At 43.1% G+C, this 24741-nt stretch overlaps 1 protein-coding gene across 3 annotated transcripts in view; it reads right to left on the bottom strand.

Annotated features, from left to right (window-relative positions):
- Positions 1-12000: 12000 nt before the first annotated feature.
- The window catches only part of ACVR1C (activin A receptor type 1C), a 92050-nt gene continuing 79309 nt past the window's right edge, over positions 12001-24741 (bottom strand). For all 3 annotated transcript variants that reach the window (XM_059727370.1, XM_059727371.1, XM_059727372.1), the window contains 4 exons: positions 24360-24516; positions 22014-22138; positions 18164-18294; positions 12001-15611 (listed from right to left, as the gene is read on the bottom strand). In XM_059727370.1, coding sequence (XP_059583353.1) covers positions 15486-15611; positions 18164-18294; positions 22014-22138; positions 24360-24516 — 539 coding nt within the window. In that variant the 3' untranslated portion in view covers positions 12001-15485. The remainder of the gene's footprint in view (positions 15612-18163; positions 18295-22013; positions 22139-24359; positions 24517-24741) is intronic.

The raw sequence follows: 24741 nt of genomic DNA, 5'->3' as shown, positions 1-24741 counted from the left end.
GGGCTTTGCTCAGCCAGAACAGAGTCCCGCACCTCAGTCCTGGCTGCATGTGTGGTGCAGCTGGGATGGAGAGTCCCATCTGGTGTGCGAATCCAGACACAGGCTTGGTCCTCGCTTGGCTCAGACACAGGTTCAACCTAACCAGGACCAAGAGTCCCATCCGGCGTGGGACACTCAGTCCTGGGTGTGTGTGTGGGCACAGGTGTTTCATGTACCCCTGAGCCTTGGGTATCATGGCTTCCGCAACCCCCCATGCCCTGGGATTTCACCCTGGCCATGTTGCACCCCAGTGGTTGGAAGCTCTGACAGCTGACAGGGCTCCCAGCCACAAGGGAGACACAATTACACATTCACTTTAAAGCTCGGTAGCAACCAGCTATCAAATTAGTACATCTTTTTGAGGTCTATCTTTATAGATGGTTGGAGCTTTTTATTGTGTAATAAGTATTTTGCATGTGTAGCTGATATTAAGGTAATTGTGCAATTAACTAGGTAATTGTGAGATACCTGTAATGTGAAGATGGATAATTTCATCCATGGATAATCTGTGGATAATTTCTTCATAGTTTCATAGTTGGTAGGGTTGGACGGAACCTGAGCAGATCATCAAGTCCGATCCCCTGCCTTGGCAAGAAAGAGTACTGGGTCAAATGACCCCGGCAAGGTGTTCATCTAGCCTCCTCTTAAAGACCCCCAGGGTAGGAGCCAGCACCACTTCCCTTGGAAGTTGGTTCCAGATCCTAGCCGCCCTGACAGTGAAGTAGCGCCTCCTGATTTCTAGGCTGAATCTACCCTCTGCCAGCTTGTGACTGTTATTTCTTGGTACTCCTGGGAGTGCTCGGGGGAACAGGGACTCCTCCAGTGTCTGCTGGTCCTCCCTGACTAGTTTATAAACAGCCAATAGATTCCCCCCTCAGCCTTTTCTTGTGGAGGCTGAACAGGTTCAGGTCCCATAGCCTCTCCTCATAGGACCTGCTCTGCTGACCCCTGATCATGCGAGCAGCCCTCCTCTGGACCCTCTCCATGTTGTCCACATCCCTCCTGAAGTACGGCACCCAGAACTGGACGCAGTACTCCAACTGTGGCCCTACCACAATCGTTCCACAATTTGAAGTTCAAGGCATTTTTTTAGTTTTGCTGTTTTCAAAACAACTATTCTGTGGTAAATGTCTTTTACTATAGGCTTTTGTATACATCTGGTCTGGACATCAGATAGCATCCATTCAGCCTTTCACATAGGAACTATCCCATTTGTCCAATGTAAACAGCACAGAGGCATTGTGAGCAAGTGCCAGCATACACAACATTGGTAGAGAAGCAAATGAATGAACCTCAGATGTTATAATCCATGTCATGGATTAGTTGATCCAGTGATGTTGTGGTGTGTGTTGTTTTGGGGGACACAAATGGATCTGGGTCCATTGCAAGGCCAGATACTATGAAGGCAAAGCCGGAAAATGCGATGGAAACAGGACTGTGTCATCACTGGAGATAATGTTATTTACAGCTTGTAATCCATCCTCGTGGGGAATGCTGATTTACAGAGATGTGACATCCATGATAGCTAACATGGGGGTGGCTGGAAGCTCGTCAATGGAGCCCTGTTTCTTTAGGAAATGTATTGTGACTTTCAAATAGCTGGAAGTTCTAGTAGCACATGAGAATAGAGTCAACATAGCCAGAAACTCCCACCATGATGTTGCCTATGCCATAGATCAGAGGTGAGAAAAATAGCAGATCTGGCAGGAGGCCAGACTCCATTTCCCAGCAGCCCCTGCACATATCTCAAGTTTGGGGATCTTGGGAATAAGTAAAAGTTGTCTGGCTTGCATTCCCAGAAGGTAAAAGCATTAATCCTCTGCTGTATTTCAGGAGATAGTGTCTCTAAGAGGTTGAGTAGTTTCCTCTGGTATTGTGCCATGGGGTACACAGCTCAATATAAAACTCAGTATTGGAAAGTTGTTTCTTGGCCTCCTGTACATCTGCTGTTTTGTCCATGACAACAATGGCACCCTCCTTAATCAGCCTGTTGTAGAATAATATCAGGGCTATTTTTAAAGTAAAGTATGGCTCTCTGATCCACAGGTCTGAGGTTCTAATGGGGGACGGGTTGGCAATATCAAAGTGGGTACAAAGGTAGAAAGAGTTTTTGAGTGAACTTTAGTAATAACATATATCACAGTCTTAGACAGAAGAGCTCAAACTTGAATATGGAAGAGAATTAGAATTTCTTAAGGAGCAAAAACTGTCCAAAACTTGCATTACAATAAAGAGGAGTACATTGCTAGAAAAAGTATCCAGAGCAAATTGAATGAATGACCATTTTATAAAGGAGTAAGCAGAAAGCTAAAAGAAATGGAAAGGGGAATAAAAGGCATCTACATTGTTGCAAGGCTAAAATGGGAATTGACAGAAGTCAAGCTGCATTAGACCTTGCATAGGAAATAAAAAAACAAATACAACAAAACAAAAACAGCTAAAGATTCTTCTGTCACCTGGATTAAAAGGCAACAAAGAAAAAAATGGGTCCACTCCATGATGAAGCTGGAACAAAGATCAGGTATTTAGGTATGACCCACAAACTAAATCCTTCCTCATTTTTCTGGAAATTGCCATTTCTTTCCAGGGTCTTAGATGGAGGCTTCCTGATGGCCCCAACATGAGTGCACTGAGATCCATGTTTTTCTGTTGTCTCCACTGTGGTCGCTTTCACTTCGAGATCCTTATTCCTATGGGGCATTCTGTCTTTGCCCCCATGGTCCTTACTGAAGCCTTAACCCAGAGCCAGAAGCCCTCCAGGGCCAACCCATACCCTTTGTTACCAATTTTTAATAGGGATGGATGGGTGAAAACTTCAAATGGACCCTTGGGTCATTCCAGCCACTGTGAGAAGTGTATTGATTAATTGACAAAGCAAGATAAGTAGCCAAGGATAAGCTCAAACTTACAGGATGTGTCTTGGCTGCTGTAAAGCAAACCTGGCCAGACTCACTATCTCCACAGCAACAGGTTTCTCCAGATGGTCCAGCAGGTGTTATGTAGAAGTTCCCAAGTTCCCATCCAGCCTATACCCACTATTTATACATGGCTGGTAAACAATCTTAATATTCTAATAAATGATCCCCACATAGCCTCTCTGCCAGCTATGCTACCACACCAGCCTTTTTAGCTGTAAAAACCTATATCCCGCTTTTCCTGTGTAGAAGGGAGCTTCCAGGAGGATTCAGGGATGTGGGGGCAGGAATATTTCCCCTCTGTCTTATATTACTTATATACAGGAAAACCATTATGGTGTGGGACTGTGAACTCTTCAATTCCCACTGATCAATGCCCAAAGACATTGGCAAGGCTAGGCACCATTTTTTTCCCCTTAAAGACAAACAGATTGTCAATGACCTAATTTGATCATCTAGTCCAACCCCCTGCTCAAGGCAGGATCACCCCTAACTAAACCATCCCTACCTATATTGTCCCAGTCACTGGCATCAATTAAGCTACTCCTGTTTTAGTAATGTAAGCGTGATGTCGTAGCTAGAATGGCCCATAAATTAGAGATCAGACTTGAGGAGGAATGTCTTGTATTTGAGAATTTGTCTAACTCTATTCCAACTAAATAGTTGATGTAATGAAAGATATCACCTTAAAAAATCCTTCTCTCTCACATCCTGGTTTAGTATAACATGAGAAAGTGGAGAATCAGGCTGACTTTTAAATCCTAAATTTACTCCTTTAATCTAAACCCTGCCCAAGTTCACACCACTCCTGATGTGAGTATTATTGATTCTAGTAGTGAAACGCAGAATGAGTTTGGAGTAAGACTGTGCTGTTTCATGTATGTAAAATAAAAATATGTCTTCTTTTAACCAGTCAGTAAAGATGCTCTTTTTTCTGTTATGGTGCAATAAAAAATACCTAATGAGTAGAATTTACATGCTGATAAAGGGCAAAATTTGATTTCTTTTTACACAAAAATATTCATCCAGTTACAGTATATCCTAGAAAGAAAATGAAGAAAATACAAATGTACTTGTATCCAGCAGATGGCAGACTGCTCTCGGGAACAATCAGCATACATCATAGTGATCATAGCTGTATTTGTTTGGTTGGGCATGTTAAAGCAGCTTGGTTAGGTGCTGCTAAAGCAGCAAGACTTGAAGATGAATGCACTGCATTTGAAAGCTTGTCTAAACATCTAATCTCAACCATGCAGTTGGTCCAATAAAAGATATCACCCACAAAAAGCCTTTCCTGTAACAAAATTAATTTTATATATATATATACACACACACACACACACACACACACACACACACACACACACATATACACACACACACACAGTTTGCCAAATATGACTAATATATAAATATATATTATTGCTAATATTATATGACTAATTATATGACATATATATATATATTTATGTATAAATATATATATTATTGCTATAATATATAAATACATATATTTTACAGGGTCATATCTGGCAAGCAAAGGCTACCCTAAAATATGTAAAGTGAGATTATTATTACAATTATTGGAGTACCAGACAATGACAGGCATTTTACAATGCTCAGGAAAACTTGCTTACTATTGCCTCTCTTCCAAAAACATCCATTTAAAATTTAAAAATAAATAAATAAAAGTAACTAAGAAACAAACTCAAAGGGGTCTATTTCAATCCTTGGAAACACTCTGACTTACTTCATATTTGCTCAGCTCCCAGTCTTGTTAATTTATGGGACTTTTAAAAAAAAAATATTGGGTTATTGCAGCTCCTCTAGAAAGGCTACGTTCTCCTAGGTTCATGCTGGCATAGCCAAGAAAATAATTTTGCCCGTTAACTTTGTACCAACGGTAACACAAGAAAAGCAATATGCAAAAACCTTTTGGTGATGCTTCAAATAAAACAGAGTATACTTTAGATAACAAAAAGAAACAAAAAGCACCTAAGACTGTGCCATATTCTCCTTTCCACTTTCATTTTAATCCAAGTCCCATAGTCTACAAACTAATCAAGGGGGACCAGCAGGCATTGGGAGAGTCCCTGTTCCCCCAAGCACTCCCAGGAGTTACAAGAAACAATGGACACAAGGTAGCAGAGAGTAGTTTCAGACTAGACATCAGGAGACGCTATTTCACTGTCAGAGCAGCTAGGATCTGGAACCAACTTTCAAAAGAAGTGGTGCTGGCTCCTACCCTGGGGGTCTTTAAAAAAAGGCTGGACAAACATCTGGCCGGGGTCATTTGACCCCAGTACTCTTTCCTGCCATGGCAGGGGGTTGGACTAGATGATCTCCTCAGGTCCCTTCCGACCCCACCAACTCTGAAACTATGAAAGTTTTCCATGGCAAGAATGATACAAGTCAGTGGTTCAGATTCCTAAAATTTGGGTCCAAATGGGTGCATCTTTATGTGCGCTTTACTGTGGAGTAGACTCGTAAAGTGTCACCATCTGCACGCGTGCTGGTATTAAGTCACAGCAAATTTAATAACCCCACCATAAGATAGTACCGTTAGGTACAGTACTATCTTACAGTGGAATACATAACTGTACTGAAATGCACGTGTAGACTGTAACAGAGGCTGGCTGGGGCATGAGGATGCTAAAGTGTGGGGGCTGCCTGCTGCCGACCCTCACACTTTAGCACCCTCGTGCCCCAGCCAGCCTCTCTGCCATCTGCCACTGCCACCAGAACCTGGGGCTGACCCCCAGAGCCCCTGTCAGCCCAGGGCTGCTCCATCCTGGCTCTGAGTGCTGTGGTCCCAGGCCCATATGTAGATACTGCACCCAGGAGCACTGACTCAGGCACAAACCACGTCAGAGTTTATTTCTTCGCCTTAATAGCACGTGTAGATGCATGCACTGTGTGTTATCTGAGTATATGAAGAGGTTTCCAGGACCAAATATAAAAAAGGACTGTAACACAACAGAAAAGCATTATCCAAACTCTATAACACACAATAAAAAAAATTAAATTGTCTTATGCTCCAAAGGCAAAGAATGCTTAACAGCAGTGGCAGGGACTGCTTAATTTATTGCAATTGCCATTTTCTTCTTGAAGTGTATTGATATGAAAGGGATGCATACAAAATACAATGACATTGAAAAATTATTTACATCCAGAGACCATTGAAATAGCAAGCAATAACAGTAAGCTTTTTAAAAAAGTATTTTTACTTGCAACAGTATACATTAAACATCATACAGAATGAAAGTGGATTTTATCATGTAACTAATGTACTAAGTTCTAAAATATTTTATTACTTCCAGATAAAATATTAATGTTGCTATAAAATGCACAGTGTATACAGAGACTTGTAAATTGACAAATACTATACATTTCTCTTTGGGGATTGAGTGCCACAACAGCTAGACACAGAAACTTAATAGCTACATTCAAAATACATTCAATCCATTTAGGCTGAAAATACATTCAGAATCTTTGGATACAATTTATTGCACATATCTAGCTATAGAAATATTTGTACTTTTAAATGTTTATTTCCCTACACATTCATGAATTATGCTGTCCAATAAAAGGTAACTTATAAGTTCTTTTGCAAAAATAAGCTTCAAAGGATCAGTCTAATCACAAGAACTAATGATGATCCTTACCACAGAATTTCAAATCACTAATAGGTAGCTTTCAATGTCACATTAAGATTTTCCTCTTTCATACAAGGCAACTAATTATTTGTGTTGTAACTTTTACATAGCACCAAACAAACATACAAACAGGCAAAAACAGTTTTGTAAAACTAGTACCTGGACAATGGCCTTTTTATGATCCACAGTCTTTACATATATGCAGGACTTCAAAAAAAAGAAGTAAGCATGTATATTTTCAGCTGTGGATTCAGAACAATTTTACAATGTATCCTGCTAGCAGTGTTTTCACAACAAATTCAGGCCTGTTTAGGACACACTTCTAAACCCTTTGCTCTGAGGGCTTGTTTATACTGCATCAGTGGTGGATCTCAGGGGTGGTGAGGTTCAGCACACCCTGTCTACCTGATACACTCCAAAACTGGAAGTTTACCCATGAAAGCTGCTCGTCTTGTCCCCAGTGCCTGCTCTGAAGCCCTCGGTCTCTGGAAGGTCTGCCAGCAGCCACTTGGGGAGGAGACAGCCTGAATGACAAACTTCTGGTTCTGGAGTGAATCAGCAATCTTGAGGTGGGTGGGAGCAGAAACACACCTTGTAGTATAGACAAGTCCTAAAAGGCTCCCGATTTGGCCCACTTTTGATCCCATGTAAATGAGATATATGCTGGTGCTTTTGAGATCATAATCAGTCTCACTAACTTTAAAGGAAAATTTGCCTGAAGGAAGTTCAGGCCTTACAGTCAAGCTGTTATCAGACTGTTTATTTGAGATCTGTGCTGCAGTCTGTAGCAACCTCACCCTGTCCCATTAAAACCCTGACAAAACTCCCATAGCATTTAATGGGAGCAGGAAGAGGCTCCAGCTATGACTCACTGATGATCCTACAGAAATATTAAAACTATAATAGTAATGCTACGAAGCACTTGCAAAAGTTCACATTAGACAATGTTTTAAGGCAAATATTAGGACCTTATTTGAAATGGTGAAGAAAATTCTTTCTAATCTGCAATAAATATCTCAATTGTAGACTCTATATCCTTATCTGTAGGGCAATACAGATCTTTACAAATTATTAGAGCTGCACAAAGCAGACTGAAGAGGAGACTTCTAAACCGATCTTAAAAATTATAAGATGAGAAACAACTCTCATAGTCTATATTAATGGTTTATTTACAAGAGTCATAATAGATAGTATGTAGTTAAGTAACAATGGCGAAAAATAACCGTATTATAAGGATTAATTAATGTAATAAATTTGGTTAAGTGCAAATAACTATAAAAAATAGCAAAGTGGTTAAAAAAAAAAGCCTGTGTTAAAAGACAGGATTTTGCTTTAGGGGGAGAATTAAGAAATCTTAAAAAATGAAGAGGAAGAAGAGAAGGAGAAGAAACAACAGCAATAGCAACTAATATTGGAAATGTGAATAATATTTCACATAATGTTGCCTTATACTTTGCATTTAATGCAAAGTATAAATGAGTCCTCTGCCAATTGATCCCATTTGTTTGTGGACGTGGGGCCAACCGGTACCTCTTATTGGTGGGCCAAACTTAAATAATTCCTGTTTTGAAAGATACTAGCAGTTTGAGACAATTCCTATCCCCACAAATGAGGAATACCAGGAAAATCAGTCAGCTCTCTCACACCGATAGAAACATTAAAGTTAGTCCACAGTAATTCAAAATGTCTCAATACAATAGATTCAAATTGAAAAATAAATAGAATGAATTTACCTTGGGGCACAGATTAAACAAGGATATTTCCCACCCAAAGGAGATTAAGAAAACTGTGTTTTATAAGCATTTTAATGGGAAGTATTTAAATATTGTACTAAAACATAAGATACCAGATTTCTGGGCACCAGTTTATTTGAACTTTATACTGGAAAAAAAAAAATATCAGGCTCCTCCTGCCTTATCAGCATAAAAACTTTACATGTTTGAAGATAAAATTCAGAGAAGAGGTAATTTCCAGAAAAATGTACACTGTTTACCAGGGATAAAACCAAGATTCTTTTATAAAAAGTTATTTTTAAATATAATAAAATTTAATTTGGAATAACATCCTTTTCGAAACAGCCTGAATAACACTGTAGGAAGGATCTCATTCACATTCCAGGAAGGTTCAATAATTGTATAGAAAGGTTACCATGCATTATGGAATTCTAACCATATCCCAAAACAGAGTGTCACAATAAAAAGAATATAAGTAAAAAATAAATAAAAAAAAGAAAAAAAGAAAATTGAACGAACTAACCACAGTTACAGGTAAAAATAAAAAAAAACCATAGGAAAAATAGAACAAAGAACTAGGAAACAAATACAGAATCATGAAATAAAGCGAGGAAAAGTAGTAAACTAAATATTTACATACATGCAATTTTACAAAGAGAATATGAGCATGTAAAAAAACCCCAACAATAACAAAAAGCAGTATACCTGAATCCAAAAACAAATTTTCAAGATCTTTTATAGATTCTGAAATTTAGAAAAGTTAAGACTTTGATTAAAGTGGCCACACTTGAGATCTAGTGCTCTGCGTCCCCACATGGGGAACTCAGATTAGATTTTCAGTGCCCTGAAATATGCATTAGGAATGCTACAAAGGCAACATACTGCTACAGAGAGAGCTTGTTGAACACCAACTCCAAACAATTAAGTAGTATTGAAGTGTTCTAAAAGGATGCCCAGTTCAGCAGTCTCTTGACCAAAATTATGGTGGATGCTGTATCTGTTTAAATGATGGACAAACACTATGATGAACTTCCCTTTTTGTGAGTCAACAGGCATTCATAAATTTCTGCTAGCCAAACAAATTTGGGGCCTCTGCTAAGACTATTCATTTTAAAAGCATTACTTTAAAAAGGGACTAAACTGCCTGCAGTTTTTATGTCTTTTCTTCAACGTTTATCATCAATATTTCCTATAATGCATATTAAATTTAGCTATGCAGAATCATAAACATAAGTATATATATATATATATATATAAGCTGAATATGAGTCAACATAATATAGTTGCAAAACAAGCTGAATTCCAGGGGAGAGCATGACAAAAATTAGAGATCTAGGAAACATGATACATACACAAGAAGAGTTTGGAATAACTAGGGTTAGTCTGAAGACTGAGTAGAGATTTGATAAGTCTTCAAATATAAAAAGGGTTTTTACAAAAAGAATGGTGATCAACTATTTTCTGTATCCACAAGAAGACAGGACAAGCAGTAGTGGATTAAAACTGAAAGAAGGGAGCTTTGGGACTGCATATTAGGAGGAAGTTTATAACTTTGAAATTCATAGATTTATAGATGTTAGGGTCGGAAGGGACCTCAATAGATCATCGAGTCCGACCCCCTGCATAGGCAGGAAAGAGTGCTGGGTCTAGATGACGCCAGCTAGATGCCTATCTAACCTCCTCTTGAAGACCCCCAGGGTAGGGGAAAGCACCACCTCCCTTGGGAGCCCGTTCCAGACCTTGGCCACTCGAACTGTGAAGTTCTTCCTAATGTCCAATCTAAATCTGCTCTCTGCTAGCTTGTGGCCATTATTTCTTGTTACCCCTAGGGGCGCCTTGGTGAGTAAAGCCTCACCAATTCCCTTCTGTACCCCCATGATGAACTTATAGGCAGCCACAAGGTCGCCTCTCAACCTTCTCTTGCAGAGGCTGAAGAGGTCCAGGTGCCCCAGTCTCTCCTCATAGGGCTTGGCCTGCAAGCCCTTAACCATATATGTGGCCCTTCCCTGGACCCTCTCCAGGTTATCCACATCCCTCTTGAAGTGCACCGCCCAAAATTGCACGCAGTACTCCAAATGCGGTCTGACCAGCGCCCAATAGAGGGGAAGTATCACCTCCTTGGATCTGTTCGTCATGCATCTGCTGATGCACAATAAAGTGTCATTAGCTTTCCTGATGACTTCATCACATTGACGACTCATGTTCATCTTGGAGTCCACTAGGACTCCAAGATCCCTTTCCGCTTCCATGCCACCCAGCAGGTCATTTCCTAGGCTGTAGGTGTGCTGGACATTTTTCCTCCCTAGGTGCAGCACTTTGCATTTCTCCTTGTTGAACTGCATTCTGTTGTTTTCTGCCCATTTGTCCAACCTGTCCAGGTCTGCTTGTAGTTGTTCCCTGCCCTCCAGTGTGTCCACTTCTCCCCACAGTTTTGTGTCATCCGCAAACTTGGACAGAGTACACTTCACTCCCTCGTCCAAGTCGCTGATGAAGACATTGAAGAATATCGGTCCAAGGACAGAGCCCTGCAGGACCCCACTGCCCACACCTTTCCAGGTTGATACCAACCCATCCACTAGGACTCTCTGGGTATGACCCTCTAGCCAATTCACCACCCACCGGACCGTGCAGTCATCCAAGTCACTGCCTCTTAACTTGTTCACCAGTATGGTGTGGAATACCGTATCGAAGGACTATTGAACGATAGTCAATTCTGAAATAAATTACCTAGAAAGGTTGTGGAAGAGATATAAACAACTGGATATTTGGCTTAGGCAGGGATGAGCATGTCTTAGAGAAAGGAGCTGAACTAGATGACCTCTTGACCTTGCAGTCCTATTTTCTATGATTTTAAGTACTGCACAAGCTATCATTCAGTCTACTCGCAACTCTCTCTGACAGGGGTGGGCAACTATTTGGGCTGGAGGGGCACTTAGATGGTTTTGGTGAGCAGCTGCAGGCCAGATCAGCACCCCCACACCATGGCCTGTAACAGCTCACCAAAACTCCCTAAGTAGTAGATTACTAGACCTGTGAGCAGATTGTGGCTCCAGCCCCCAGCCCTGTGCTGTCAGTGCTTAGCGATCCTAGTCCTGGGACCCCCACAGGGAGGATACGCTCAGCCAGGAGGATGAAATGAAGCTGCAGGAGGATGGAAGGTGGCATCCAGGAGAGGCACAGGTGGACAGGGGCAAGGATAGGGCCAGAATTAAGGGGTGGTGACAGTGTGGTGCCAGGCCCTGGGGCAGAGCCAAGATCCACTTCTCGCACACCCCTGCCCATGGGACCAGCACCCATCACAGGGATGTGTGGCCAAGAGATCGTGGCTCTGCCCTGGGCCCTGGCCCCATGTTGTCATCACCCTGTGATCCTGGCCGTGGCCCTGGCCGTGGCCCTGGCCACACTTCCCACCCCTGGAAGCCACTCCCCCCCACCCATGGCCCCTCCCATCTCCCTGGCTGAGTACACCCTGCCTGCATGGGTCCTGGCTGGTCTCAGACAGATTAGAGTACCCAGGCAGTGTGGCCAGGTCCAGCAGTGGTAGCAATACTAGTGGCAGCAGCCAGAAGGAGCCACCTTGACTGTGGGCGCTGCTGGAAAGCAAAGTACAGCCACCAGCCCTTCCTTCCCCCCCCGCCCCCGCCCCCCCCCCCAGCTCTGCTGCACGCTTGGGAGCAGTGGGACACCTGGCCACACACACCACAGCCTGAGCTGCCCCCCACCCCTGGGCCAGGTGGGACCTGCCACAGGCTGGATAAAATCCCTTGGTGGGTCATATATTGCCTGCCTCTGCTCTCTGATTTACTCCTTTAGAGAAGAGGTGTCAAATTCATCTGGCCCTGAAGGCTGGATGAAAGGTGCAGGGCAGGTCCATGGACTAGATCAGGTCCACGATCCTGATCAGGTCCATGAACCCCACACCCCTGCATGACGTACATATCCCAGGCCCTGCACATACTCCATGCCACACATAGGTCAACTCTGAGACCCAGGGGCAGCACAGGAAGCCAGATGATTGAACTTGGTGGGACAGATCCATCCTGCAGGCTGCATCTTTGACATCCCTGCTTAAGAGAACATAATTCTAGTTCTTTGTAATCCTTCTAGTTCCTAGGTCCTCTGGTGATGATGTAACATCTCCAGATACCTTCGAAAATGGGCTGAATTTCAGTATCCTAATTTTCCTTTTTATGTCTCAGTGGGTATGTCTACATGTTCATTAATGTGCCGTAGTTACTGTGCATTAAGTTTAGTACTTGGATAACTAAGGAATAAATCAGTGCGCAGTAACTGGCACTACTGTGCAGTAGCACCAGTGCATAGGTTTTTACAGATGTTAACTGTGCAGTAGCCTAATACCAATGTCATTGTGTTGTTGTGTAATTAACAGGCATTTTGTTTCTCTTTTCCCGCTGAATCCAGAACATTTTTGATAATCTGGACACTTTATTTAGACATCCAAGCTATTATAAAAATCCTGCTCCAACTGTGGGGGTCAATTTTTTCTGAAAATATGGCCCTAGCTTAACATCACATTAACTACAATGTAACTGCAATATTCTGCGTATTATCCAGCTCCTATTGGTGTCAATAAGTCTTTTTTTTATCAACTTCTTTGAGAGGTGGATCAGGCTCTTTTATTTAGAAATTTCTTGACAATTTTTGCTTTTAAATAAAAAGCTATTTTTGAATTACAGTGCTTGAGGCTTAAGCACTAGATTCTTGTTTATACTTTCATTCAAAATAAAAGGAACCAAATCAGCGTTAGGTTTATAAAGATAGCAAGCAAGCAAACCATCTTTAAAAATATCCTCTAAAATAAGATCATTATAGTAGGTTGTTTTTCATTTCAATTTCAAATAAATACTGCAGATTAGATAGTGTGTGCGACTAACCACAACTGGAACATACAAAAAGTATTAAAAATATAAAGAGTAAGTTTGTCTACAACTCAAACCATACAGAAATAAAACCTACTAGCAATCCTTTAGATCATACTCTGTAGTGTGGTTACAAGACCACAAATAATAAAGTAGGGCTTAGCTTCACTTGAAGCAAGCTAAGGTAAATTATACAAACATTTATGCTACACTTTGCTAGTAGTGATTTAAAGAACAAATAATGTTCACTGCAACAAAAGCTGCAAAATAAAACATGAAACACTGACCTAGCTGACTGAAGACTATGGTCCTGGTTTTCCACCTAAAACGGAATTCAAAAGACCCAGTGACAAAGATTAAACACAGGAAACTATAAGTAAACTGTGGTATTCAAGTCACTTCCCTTCCCTTCTTTTCTATTTTTTATTTTTGTTAAGTTTTCTCTCTCTACAACCACTGTGTTACAGAGAATCGAGAGATCTGTGGCCCTAATTCTATAGCTCATGGATTTTGTGGGGTTAAGATAAATATTTTAAAATATTTTTTTTCAAAGTATATGAAATGACCACGTGCCTCAAACCATCCAGGACACCAGGGGATGTCAGATTTTTTTTTTTAACTATTGAACGTGTGCATTAAATTATGAGATACACACTGAAAAACTATTTGCACAGTGGCCTGGACCAGAGGCTTACTAGCCAGAACCAGGTGGCAGTCTCACCTGGTGCAGAGGCAAAGGCTAGAAATTTGCTGCTGCTGAGCAAATGTTGCCTCCTTTTAGCCATCAACACGTCTTCAGCAGCCATTTAACAATTTGTGGTGCCTAAAAAGTGAGGTAACATATCTCCCCACACCATCACCATCTGCCAGAGCCAGAACTGGACCAATGCAGAGAAGGGACAGGGTATAAGGGACAGGATGGGGGGCAGGAAGGTAAGACACCCACTAATCCTATTCTGGCACCTCTCCCTTAGACAGCATCCAGGGCTTGTGCCTCACTCACCCATCCATTTATATACTACTGGGCTGTACTTAAAAATATATTTATACACATAAGAAAATGGGTTAGTGTGGGAACTCATGCTCTGGGTGAGGGAATAAGTCCTCTAAAGGCTAAAGCTGGGTCAGAGCACAAGGACTGTACCACTGTCATTCAGGTTTAGATCATGAGGAGTGCCTGTACCACTCGCTCCGGGTGCTGAAGACACTCACTTTGCACAGTTCCAAACTGTGTGGAAACCACCCAGGCCCACCTTAAGAATAGCCATCTGTGCTGGCCTCCATAGAGTACAAGTTGTTAGGTATGGGTCTCTGCATGTAAAAATTTTATCCAGGACACTGAGTTTTACAGAAATTAACTTTGTTAGCTCATCCTAGTCCCCAACAAAAAGGCACTCTCTAGATCAACTAATGCTCTGCAAAATGTCAGTTAAAAATACATTCTTTTCAGATAATACAGAAGAGGTCCTATCAACATTTTACCTAGAAATGCTAACAAAATACTCCCCACATTACATTTCCTCACAACTAGTACAAAATAGAAAATTTGGTCCTTGCCTGGCATTTTGGAACAATCAGCTCATAAGGAAACACAACAAAAATACTACCAATGTTACCTATAGTTTTGCAGATAAGCTGTAATAAAAAAAATACTTAAAGAACCATGCATTTACTTTGCTTTCACAGTACACAAGTGCAATGGAATATTTCTCTTTGTTTGGTTAGTAAATGATCATTATAGTATAAAAACATATAAATGCACTTCACTGACAGCTATTCTCCAGAACTCTAAGTAAAATACCTAAGATGCTCAATACATTTGTTCTGCTACTTATTTTTGGTTTGACAAAAAAAGAAATGCATGGGTTTTTCCCCTAATCCACTTCTTAAAGCCATGCAGCAACCCACCTACAACATATTTTGATTCTAAAAAGAAAAGGCTTAAGAACAGTGAAATGTATTTTAAGATCTAATATTATTTCTTAGCTCAGTTCTGCTATTTTTCTATTAACTACTTTCCTTAAGAAAAACAAGGCAAGTCAGTGACTTGCTGTATTAAAAAAAAAATTAACATCAACCAGAAGCTGCATTTGCCTGAGGTCAACTATAAAGCTATTTTTCAGTGCTGTGGTTCGGGCACTTAAATACCATACCGTATATATGTGAGGTAGGTAAAAGAAAACACAGACACACACACACACACGTAAAAAGATGAACACAATGATTCCTTCTATCTACCCTTCTTTTCTCCCAATCACTTGTTTAGGCTTTGCAATCTTCCTGTACACAGAGCTGTGAAATAGTCTTCTTAATGCGAAGCGCAGTGAGGCGGGCTGCTCCATTAGCACACCAGCACTCACGCATTATTCTGCCCATGACTCTGAGTGCCTTAAGATAAAAGAAAACACGTTAGAAATAAAAACACTTCTACTGCCTTCATGTAGCAATGAATTAAGAAAACACACTGTAACATATAATAAAATCCTCTGGAATCAAAATCCAATGGAAATGGCAGTAAGTTTGGCTACAAAAAGATGTTGTATTTGTCTCAAGATAAAACACTTCATCCTGGGACAAAGTGCAATTGTTCAAACATCCACATCCATTGTTCCTGGACAAATCCTGGAAAGGTTGACAGGATAAGAAGTGCTAACAGTTCATCTTGGGACATCTCAAAGTGTGTCCCAGAACAGTTATCCCAGAATTACACTAATCAAGCAATAGCAGAAATATGGAAGCGCATTCAGCCACTCACTAAACCCTCATTGTGTACATGCCAATCCTGGAACATGTCTGTCCTGGGACAAATACCGGCACAACTTGTCCTAGGACAAATGTAACATCTATTCCAAGCCCTAGAGATTTTCATTTTGGGCTTGTCAAAGAAAGAAATTAGTTTCATATTTAATCCTAATGGACAACTTTGTCTGTATTCCCCCCAAAAATAAAGGAATCTAAGACCATGGGCAGGTTTTCAGGTGCAGTAGTAAGAATTTCTGGGAAATTCATAGTGTTGAGAAAATGTTGAGAAGGGGCACACAAGCCCCTGGCCAGACAGCTGTATGGATGCCTCAGAGGCAAGCTGTCCAGCCAGGAGGCAATAGTAAGCTGCTCCTTGACTGTCCCCACCAAGGGGGAAGGCTGTCAAGAAACCATTGGCAGCAATCTAACTGCTTTCCTCATCTCCAACTTCTGAACAGCCCTAGGGAGTCCTTGAAACTGTTCAAAAGGTGGGGGGACATTGGAACTGCCACTTGTGCAGTCCCCGAGTGCCCCAGGGTTGCTCAAATGACCATAGCAACAAGGTCCCCACAGGGCTCCCCAACACCGGGTGGGCCATCAGGGAACTTCTGTTCTCCCTCCCTCCCTCCCTCTGACTGTGGGATATTGAACAGGTGGCACAAATGGCACTAGTAAATAGCAACATTGTTTTTAAAGAGCTAACTGCTTGTGGTTGAATTGCTAGGTTTCATGGAGGTGAAACACAAGATTTCATGTGGTGGAAACGCCTATCCATACCCTAAGAAAGTTAGGTTTCTAAATCGCATTCAAATTCAGCGGAAGCTGGGCGCCTAATTCCCTTGGCTAAGTACAGACATTCAAAAACCCCAAGCCTGGGGCATAGCCAGACACTGGCCAGGGCAGTGCAAGCAAAGGGGAGTGGGGGGGGGGGATTAAACTCCCCTGTCTCCCCTCTGTCCCATAGGTATGGGGACCCCACAAATGGGGTCTGCCCGGCTTTCTGTGCCGCTGGCCACTTGTATGGCAGGGGGTGCAGCCAGAGCCAGCTGGCATGGCCCCTGCCATCCACCTGTCTCACTTGGGGCTGGGGCTACAGGGTTAAGCCGGGCCAGCCTGTGGGCACTGCTGAGAGCAGGTGTGGAGGGGCCAAGCTGGGCTGGGCCGCAAGGCAGGGTCCTTCCCAGCCAGCTGCAGCTCGGGATGGGGCCACAAGAGCTGTGTGCCCAGGCTGCTCCCAGCTCCCTGCACCCAGCTCCTGAGCTGTCATGGAGATGCAGTGCCTGCAAAGAATCTGTCACTCATGATGCAATTGGTCCCACTCAGCCCCGGGCAAGGCAGACAGATAGCAGAGCTGGCCTGGGATGTGCCATGGGAGCAGGGCCATTCCCAGCCAGCTGCGGCTCCATGACAGCCCAGGCCAGCCTAGCCTGGGTACAAGGAGCCAGGAACAATCCAGGTGCCCAGTTCCTACAGCTCCAGCCTGAGCCACAGCCAACTGAGAAGGGCCCTTTTCCTGCAGCCCAGCCCAGGCTGGCCTCTCCATGCCCACCCTTAGCAGCGCCTGTAGGCTGGCCCAGCTCAGCCCCCCCAGCCCCAAGCAAGGTAGGCGCACGGTGGAGCCATACCATCCTGCTCTGGCCATGCCCCCTGACCCTACCGCTGGAGTGTCAAGGTCAGGGGAGACCGACCCAGCCAGGCAGACCCCAGCTGTGGTTCCCCAGGGGGAAAGGGGAGAGAAGGAGGAATAAACCCATGCCATGTCAGCTTAGGGGGCCATGCTGGCTGGCATCTGGCCATGCTCCTGCCCCTGCTCTGGCTAGAGAGCAGGGGGGCAGAGCCAACCCTGCTCTCTGGAGCAGACAGGACAGCCCAGCCCCAGACTGAAAAGCATGCTGGGATACTCAGGGACTCTGATTTTAACTTAAACAAGGAAGGTCTGGGGGACAAGTTCCATAAACCGGTTTAACCCAAATCAGTTCAGTCTGATATTACATTAAACTAGGTTTATCGTAAACCAATTTCAGCCATTTTGAAACTGGTTTATGTGCACTGAACTTCTGTTCTGTTACAGGTTTAAACCAGTTTCTGATCACTTAAACTAGTTTATGTGTACCTTCTGTCCCTAGCCCTTCAGTGGGTTTGAAAATCCCCACCTCATCAAGTATAACTCAATATACTTAAAAAAAAATCCCTTTTACCTCACAACTTTGCCACTGGTTTGGAATATTTGGCCTAAGTTTTTGCTCACAAACTGCCCTTCTCATGTCTTCTACTGAAGGATCAGAAGGCACAACATCATAAAAAGGCAACTGGTACTCCTCAACAAGTCCTGCAAGAGAAATGTTGTACAGCTGAAATGCATAGGTCAAATGAAAGCGGATACTCCAAAATAACTTTGATTATGCTTCTCACTGACAAAAGAACTCTTTCTAATATGTAACTGTGAATGTATTCATCAATAATGGTTACTCCAGATAGTGTCTACTGCTATTATTACTTTTTAGTGTACAAATCAATATACAATCAAATAGTCACAGCACTGGATATTGTAAATGGACATGCAGCAAAGTTATGTTCTGTTGCCACTAAGATTTGGCTAAAATTGTTATAGTAAAAGCTTCTTGAACTAGAACATATTTAAATATTAAAAAACCTCTTCAACCTGAAGCTCTGCTACAATGTTTTGCTATTAGTACAGCTACCAAAAATGTGGTTTCACTGTCCAGAAGCTATTTGCAGAAAAAACAAAAATCCCAAGTTCATTTCCAGCTGAACCAATTTTCTGGGTTTTGTTGACTTTTTGTTTGACAGCTGTACCAAAGAAATCAATTATTCATATAGCTCTAGTCAAAGTACTGTATAATTTTGAAAAAATACAGATATCAAACTTGGAGGCCAACAAGCGAACTCACACAACTCCACAGCCCATTCAAATCTTACTATGTCATGGTTGCCATCTTATTTAATTCTTTCCCACACTCTAATGATATGTACAGAGACCTCCTCTCTTCCCTTGTATTGTTTGCCCTTTTTCTAAGATTCCTAGATGAAGCAACAAGGCCATTTCTTCCTGCAACAGGCCGTCATGGGAGGGCTCCAGAAGATAAATTGGAAAGGCAAGGAAGAAAAGAATAAAGCAGGATAAAGTAGCTGTGGGCAATGATTTATAACTTCCATGTCTTCAATTCTAAGGCAGACCAAAGGTCAGACTTCCTGGACTGGCTAACTTTGGCTCCTAAAAGTCCCATCGAATTTGTTGATGCACAACTGAAGTGGGACATGTTACTGAACAGGCAGATGTCCTAGTTTCTTCCTAGTCTGATAATCAGAGGAAGCGAAAACTGCGTAATGTGATAAAATAGGTTTCTCTGGCTTGCCTGGGGAGAATGACTACAGATGGGCCCAAAGCTGGTGGTATGTTGACAATTAATGAGTCTTTTTGCATTATAGATGTCTCTTTCTAGAGTCTGTGCTATTCTTGTAAGTCATCTGGTGCCAGCACTGACGACACAGGTTTGCTGCGTGACAAAGACAAGAGGTTGTTAGGGCACATGGCAGGACTTTACTGTTGCTCTGGCCAACAATGTCAGTGCAGTCTTCTACTTTCTAGAACTGGATGGGGATCAGATCTTAGAATAGTGTAAGGGCAGATCCCAGCAAGCAGAATAGGGCCACAGAGTAAAGACATTTTTCCTCTGTGCCATGCTGGTATCACTAGCCTTACATGCTGTTGAAGAATTAGTGGTTTTCTTCCTAGAGGCCTTAATAGCTTTGCCTGGTAGAAACACACTGATCTTTGCTCTTGTGTTCAGGTGGCCTCTCCTAACACTGGCTTCAGCACTGGATGTATTAGTCTTGGCTTTAGTGCAAGTAGCAGTGCTGTAGCAGGATAGATCTACACCTGAGGGACTGATACACAGAGAAATGTCAACTCCTGCTGTCCCAACTGAGGTGGCTGCTTTTGTCGCCCCTCCTCTCTCCACTGTTCACAAAAGGCAGCTCCTGAGGCTGTTGCCCTGGTCCTAGGGTGGCCACCTGTTCCTGATTGGGCAGGACAGTCCCAAAGTATGAACATCACATCCCAGTCCTAGGCTGAATGACTCCAGGACCACATTTGTCCCAGATTCCCCTCAACACATTCAACTATCATGCGAGTATCATGTGCAGGGATCTGGGTTTTCCATTTGTTGTGAAAAAAACATGGATTTTCTCCTTTGAAGGAGAAAAATGCAGGAAACGGTGGGTTTCCCCCGCAGGCTGGCAGGGTTCCAGAGTTCTGACAAGCCGCCCATGGCTCCATCCTGCTCTCCCCAGCCTGCAAGGGGGTGCTTAGGGCTGGGGGGAGCAGGATGCAGGGGGCACCACATGCACGTGTGAGTGTGCACACACTCAAGTGGCCAGCAATACATCCAGCCAGCAGTGGAAAGCAGCTCTCCTAGCTGTCTGCCAGTAAATCTATGGCGGGGAGGTGAGGGGCATAGGTGACACAGGGTGGGGGAGGGCAAATTGAGGCCCCCAGGATGAGGGAAGGAGTAGGGCTGGCAGCTAGGACTGAAGGCACTGCCCAGCCGGGTCAGTGCATGGAGCCTGGGGCCAGGGTGGGAATGCGTGGCCGCAAGGGTTAGCTGAGGGGGCAGGATAGAGCCATAGGTGGCTTGTCCAGGGGACAGCAAGGGACTGGCTCCCTGCTACTGAGTGCACTACCAGGAAGCTGGAAATGGGGGCACATGTCCCCCAGACTTGTGTGCAGGGCAGGGGAAGATGCAGGCTGTCCACTGCAGGCTTGGGTCTTCTCACCCTGCTGCCCTCCACCGGGAGTCCCCGCAGCTTAGCAGGTGGGACCCCATGTGGGAGGCCAGAGCAGGATAGCATGGTGCTGCTGCCACTGCCAAGAGCCCCGTGCCAGCTGCACCGCCATGGCACCCCCACAACTCCGCACCACTGCCCCCACTGCTGCCTGGCAGGCAGGGGGGATTCACTATGGTAAAGCAGCTGGTGTGAGGCTCCTGGCAGTGGTGGCAGCACCAAGCCACTCTGCCCTCCCACTCCAAGCTTGCCATCTGGGCCATGGAGGCCCTGAGGGAAGGGCAGCAGGGCAGGGAGCCCCAAGCCCTGAAGTGGGCAGCCCATATCCTCTCCTGACCCCACAGGCTCTGCTCAGCTCTGCTCCTGCCATGCCACATGCCATCTGCAAGGGGTGGAGGGGCAGGCATGTGTCCCACTTTTGTTGATTGAAAAGGTGGCCACCCCCACTCCATCAGACCATTGAACTCCATCAGACTAATAACATGTTCTCATTTTAAACACTGCAAGTTTGCCAGACAGGACTTCTGAAGAATTTTTTGTCTAATATCTGATGGGAATCTTGTCTTGTCTGCTTCTCAGGAAGCCTGTTCTAGATAGACTGTTCCAGCAAATGGAAGTTCAGTTACATCTCTCACAACTTGCACATCTTCAGAGAGAGGAAGAGCACACCAAGTGCCTCTCTAAAAACAGGAAAGGCCTCTGATAACTTTTTAACACAAATATCCTACTGCAGAAGGCCAGGACTGGTAGTCCACAGATTCAGAGTCTGCCACATTAAGGTGCCTATACTGAAAGTCTTGTACACAAAAGTCTGACCAGAGAAAATCAGTCCATGCAGGTCAAATTCATTAACAGCAGGTCTTTCAAGGGGAAACAGAAGAGTTCTGAAGAATGTATTTTTCAAAAGAATTATGAAAGACTTAGCCAGAGTTATGAACTAAAAGGTTAGACACCCTGGTGGTTGTTTCAGTCTTGGGTGGTAAGAAGGAACTAAGTGCCATCTGCTATTTATGCCCTGGGAGCTCAAGGAGGCACAGGGCACATCCACATTTCCTTTTGAGGAAATCACTGCAAGTCATGCAGCACTCCTGCTTCCACATCCAATCTTCATAATTCAGAGGGGGAAAAAAGAAAAGAAAAGGCACATATACTGAAACAGCATGTTCCTTTAAATTCTTTTTTTAAAATCAAATCTGAGTTGGGAAAGAGGGGGAGGGGAGGGGAAGAGACCAGAAATTTTACCTCCAATTGAGCATCTTCGTGATATCTCCCAGTACACCAGACCAAGAGAGTATATGTCTGCACGCTTGAAAGATTCAAAAATATTTACGTTCATTACATCATCAAGTATTTCAGGAGCCATGTACCTTTAAAAAAAATAAAGATACATATACAAATACATACACCAAGTATGTCAGTTGACAAGTTATTACTAAGATCCTAATATCTGGCATGGAGGTATTTGGAAACAATATGTTGGATTGTCATAATTACTTGCCATCACTTTTACTGAACTTGATCAGTAGTGCTCAACTGTCATGGCCCACATGAATCCAGTCTGTGGGGCTCCCCATAGGTCCAGAAATTCAGTGGTGGGGGAGCAATTAACTCAGTCACCACTCCTGCTGCCAAATTTATAGATATGTGGGGAACCTTACAGGCTGGATGACATGACCCCATAGGCCAGATCTCACTGGCATGTTGGGGTCACTCTGCAGCTGGATCCAACACATGGAGTCAGGTCAGCGTGTGGGATCAAGTCGCAAAAGCGTCTAGCCAGTGCATGGGGTCACTGCAGACATAGCTGGTGTACAGGGCCAAGCTGGAGTGCTCAGTAACGCACACGAACTGGCCTGCCGCTCTGACCCTACATTGGATCCAGCCTGCAGAATAACCCCACCCAAGGGATCTGGCCCACAGATCAGCCTTGTGCCATTCATCTGGCCCACAAGGTCAGAAGGTTGGGCACCACTGGCCTTGACAATTGATTCCTATCTCCATTTAGGACATGAGCACACAAAGTTACTAAGGGTGGTAAGACCCACAGCATGTCAGCTGTTCCAGAATAACTGTCTGTGTGTATATGCTCCTGGTCTTTTCTCAACAAAGGACAAACTAGGGCAGGTTAGCTTTCATCTACCCCAAGGCAAGTGTGTACATATGCAGTAAGTATAGAGCAGCTGATAAGCTGTGAAACCCCACCCTCCTTTACCTTCCAGTAATTTGCTTGCGTTTCATTTGCCCATGCCCTCACTTATTTTATCTGCATTCAGGTATATTACTTAGATTCTGAAAAGTCCTAAAAAGGGCCATTTTGACCACATCTGACTATACATGGCACCAATCTAAGAAGTTTGTTTGGTGAAAGATTCAAGAATCACCATCTGAGTTGAACCATGCTCTTTGATCCAACCTTTAATAATAGGCCTCAATACCCTATATATATTTTTCTGTAAACAAAGTTCAGCTTTAGTTATTTATTCAAGATATTCATCTAAAGGCTAAATGTTTTGCGTGACCAATATGTGTGTGTGCCAACACCATAGTCTTATAATGTACTGTTTCCCCTGGTCCTCCTTCAGAGCAATTAAGCTTGCTAAACTTTTGATTAATATTGTAATAATTTTCTGATTTTTTTTCTCTCTCAAAAATCTTGCACTGAAAGAAACAAAAGACTTCCTATGATGAACAATCTTTCTGTTTTGCTTAATAACCAAACAAATACAGGGCCCAACTAGCTACTTCAGCTGAAGAGGTTCATTCCATCTCTATTTATATTTGATCTTGAGGTTTTATTTGCTAATAAAGTTTCACCTACAAGACAAACCGGATTGTATTTAATGACATTAGCGGGCCAAAAGTACTATTGAAACTGAAAGAAAAGTAAAATGTATCCTGATCTCAGTAAAGCCTGAGTGAGGAAGAAAGGCAGCAGCTCAGCATGCAGTCAAGGATGTCAACAGCTGGCTGCTGTCACACTAAGCCAATGGTTCTTGACCTTTTTAGATTCACTATCAATTCCTATTTGAAATTTCTGATTTCATCTTGCAATAGGTTTACTGTGGCACCCCAGATGAGAATCACTGTTCTGGACAGAACTAGGACCTAGAGCCATGCTTAAGGATTTTATTAACATCTAGATATTTAACATCAATGGCTACGTAGGCCAACCAAAAGAAGCCAACTTGTTATCTAACATCCAAATTTATGAGCAGGATCATTGTCTATTATGTGGTTGCTCTCTCTTTAAATTCAGAGACATCCCATATAATTTTATGGCCAAGGGAAAGTTTGAGACAATCTCCTTATATGGCTACCTTTGCCGTCTATTGCCATACTGAATTTGAAAGAGCCCTGACCTTTCATCCTCCTTAACAATTCCCTCATACAATGCCCAGATTTAGGATCCGGATCCGCCCTGAGAAAAGAGTCCGAGCAGAGCTTGAAAGGAAAGCCTGAGAGTGGAAGAAAAGGAATGCCCCATACTTCATACAGTGCTTGAAAACTGCACAGAAGTGGAAAAGCCTGAACTCCCTCTGGTGGTTCTCCCTTAATACCTTTCTTTATCAAATGCATCAAAGCTCTTACCTCTTTGTTCCCACTCTAGGATTCAGAGGTACGTCAATTGTGTTCAATACAGAATCATGCTTAACAGCCAACCCCAAGTCTGCAATGGCACAGGTTTCATTTTTTTTCACCAAGATGTTTTTGGATTTCATATCTCTGTGTGCAATAGCTGGTTTGCCTGGTAACACCACCAAAAAACAACAACAGAAGAAAACACCCAACCATTATGATGAATGTTAATATGGAAAAAAAATAAAAATAAAAAAAACTAACACCCCCCTCCCAAAAAAACCAGGCCTATTGCCATTTTCCTTCTCAGTTTAGCACAAATTAGACTCTACCTGCCATTACTTACCACAGACACACAATAAAAGCTTCTTTCATCCAGACATTCCTTTTACTC

The sequence above is a fragment of the Alligator mississippiensis genome, chromosome 4 (genome assembly GCF_030867095.1).
Source record: "Alligator mississippiensis isolate rAllMis1 chromosome 4, rAllMis1, whole genome shotgun sequence".
Classification (NCBI taxonomy): domain Eukaryota; kingdom Metazoa; phylum Chordata; order Crocodylia; family Alligatoridae; genus Alligator; species Alligator mississippiensis.
This window is presented reverse-complemented; position numbering and strand designations above follow the sequence as displayed.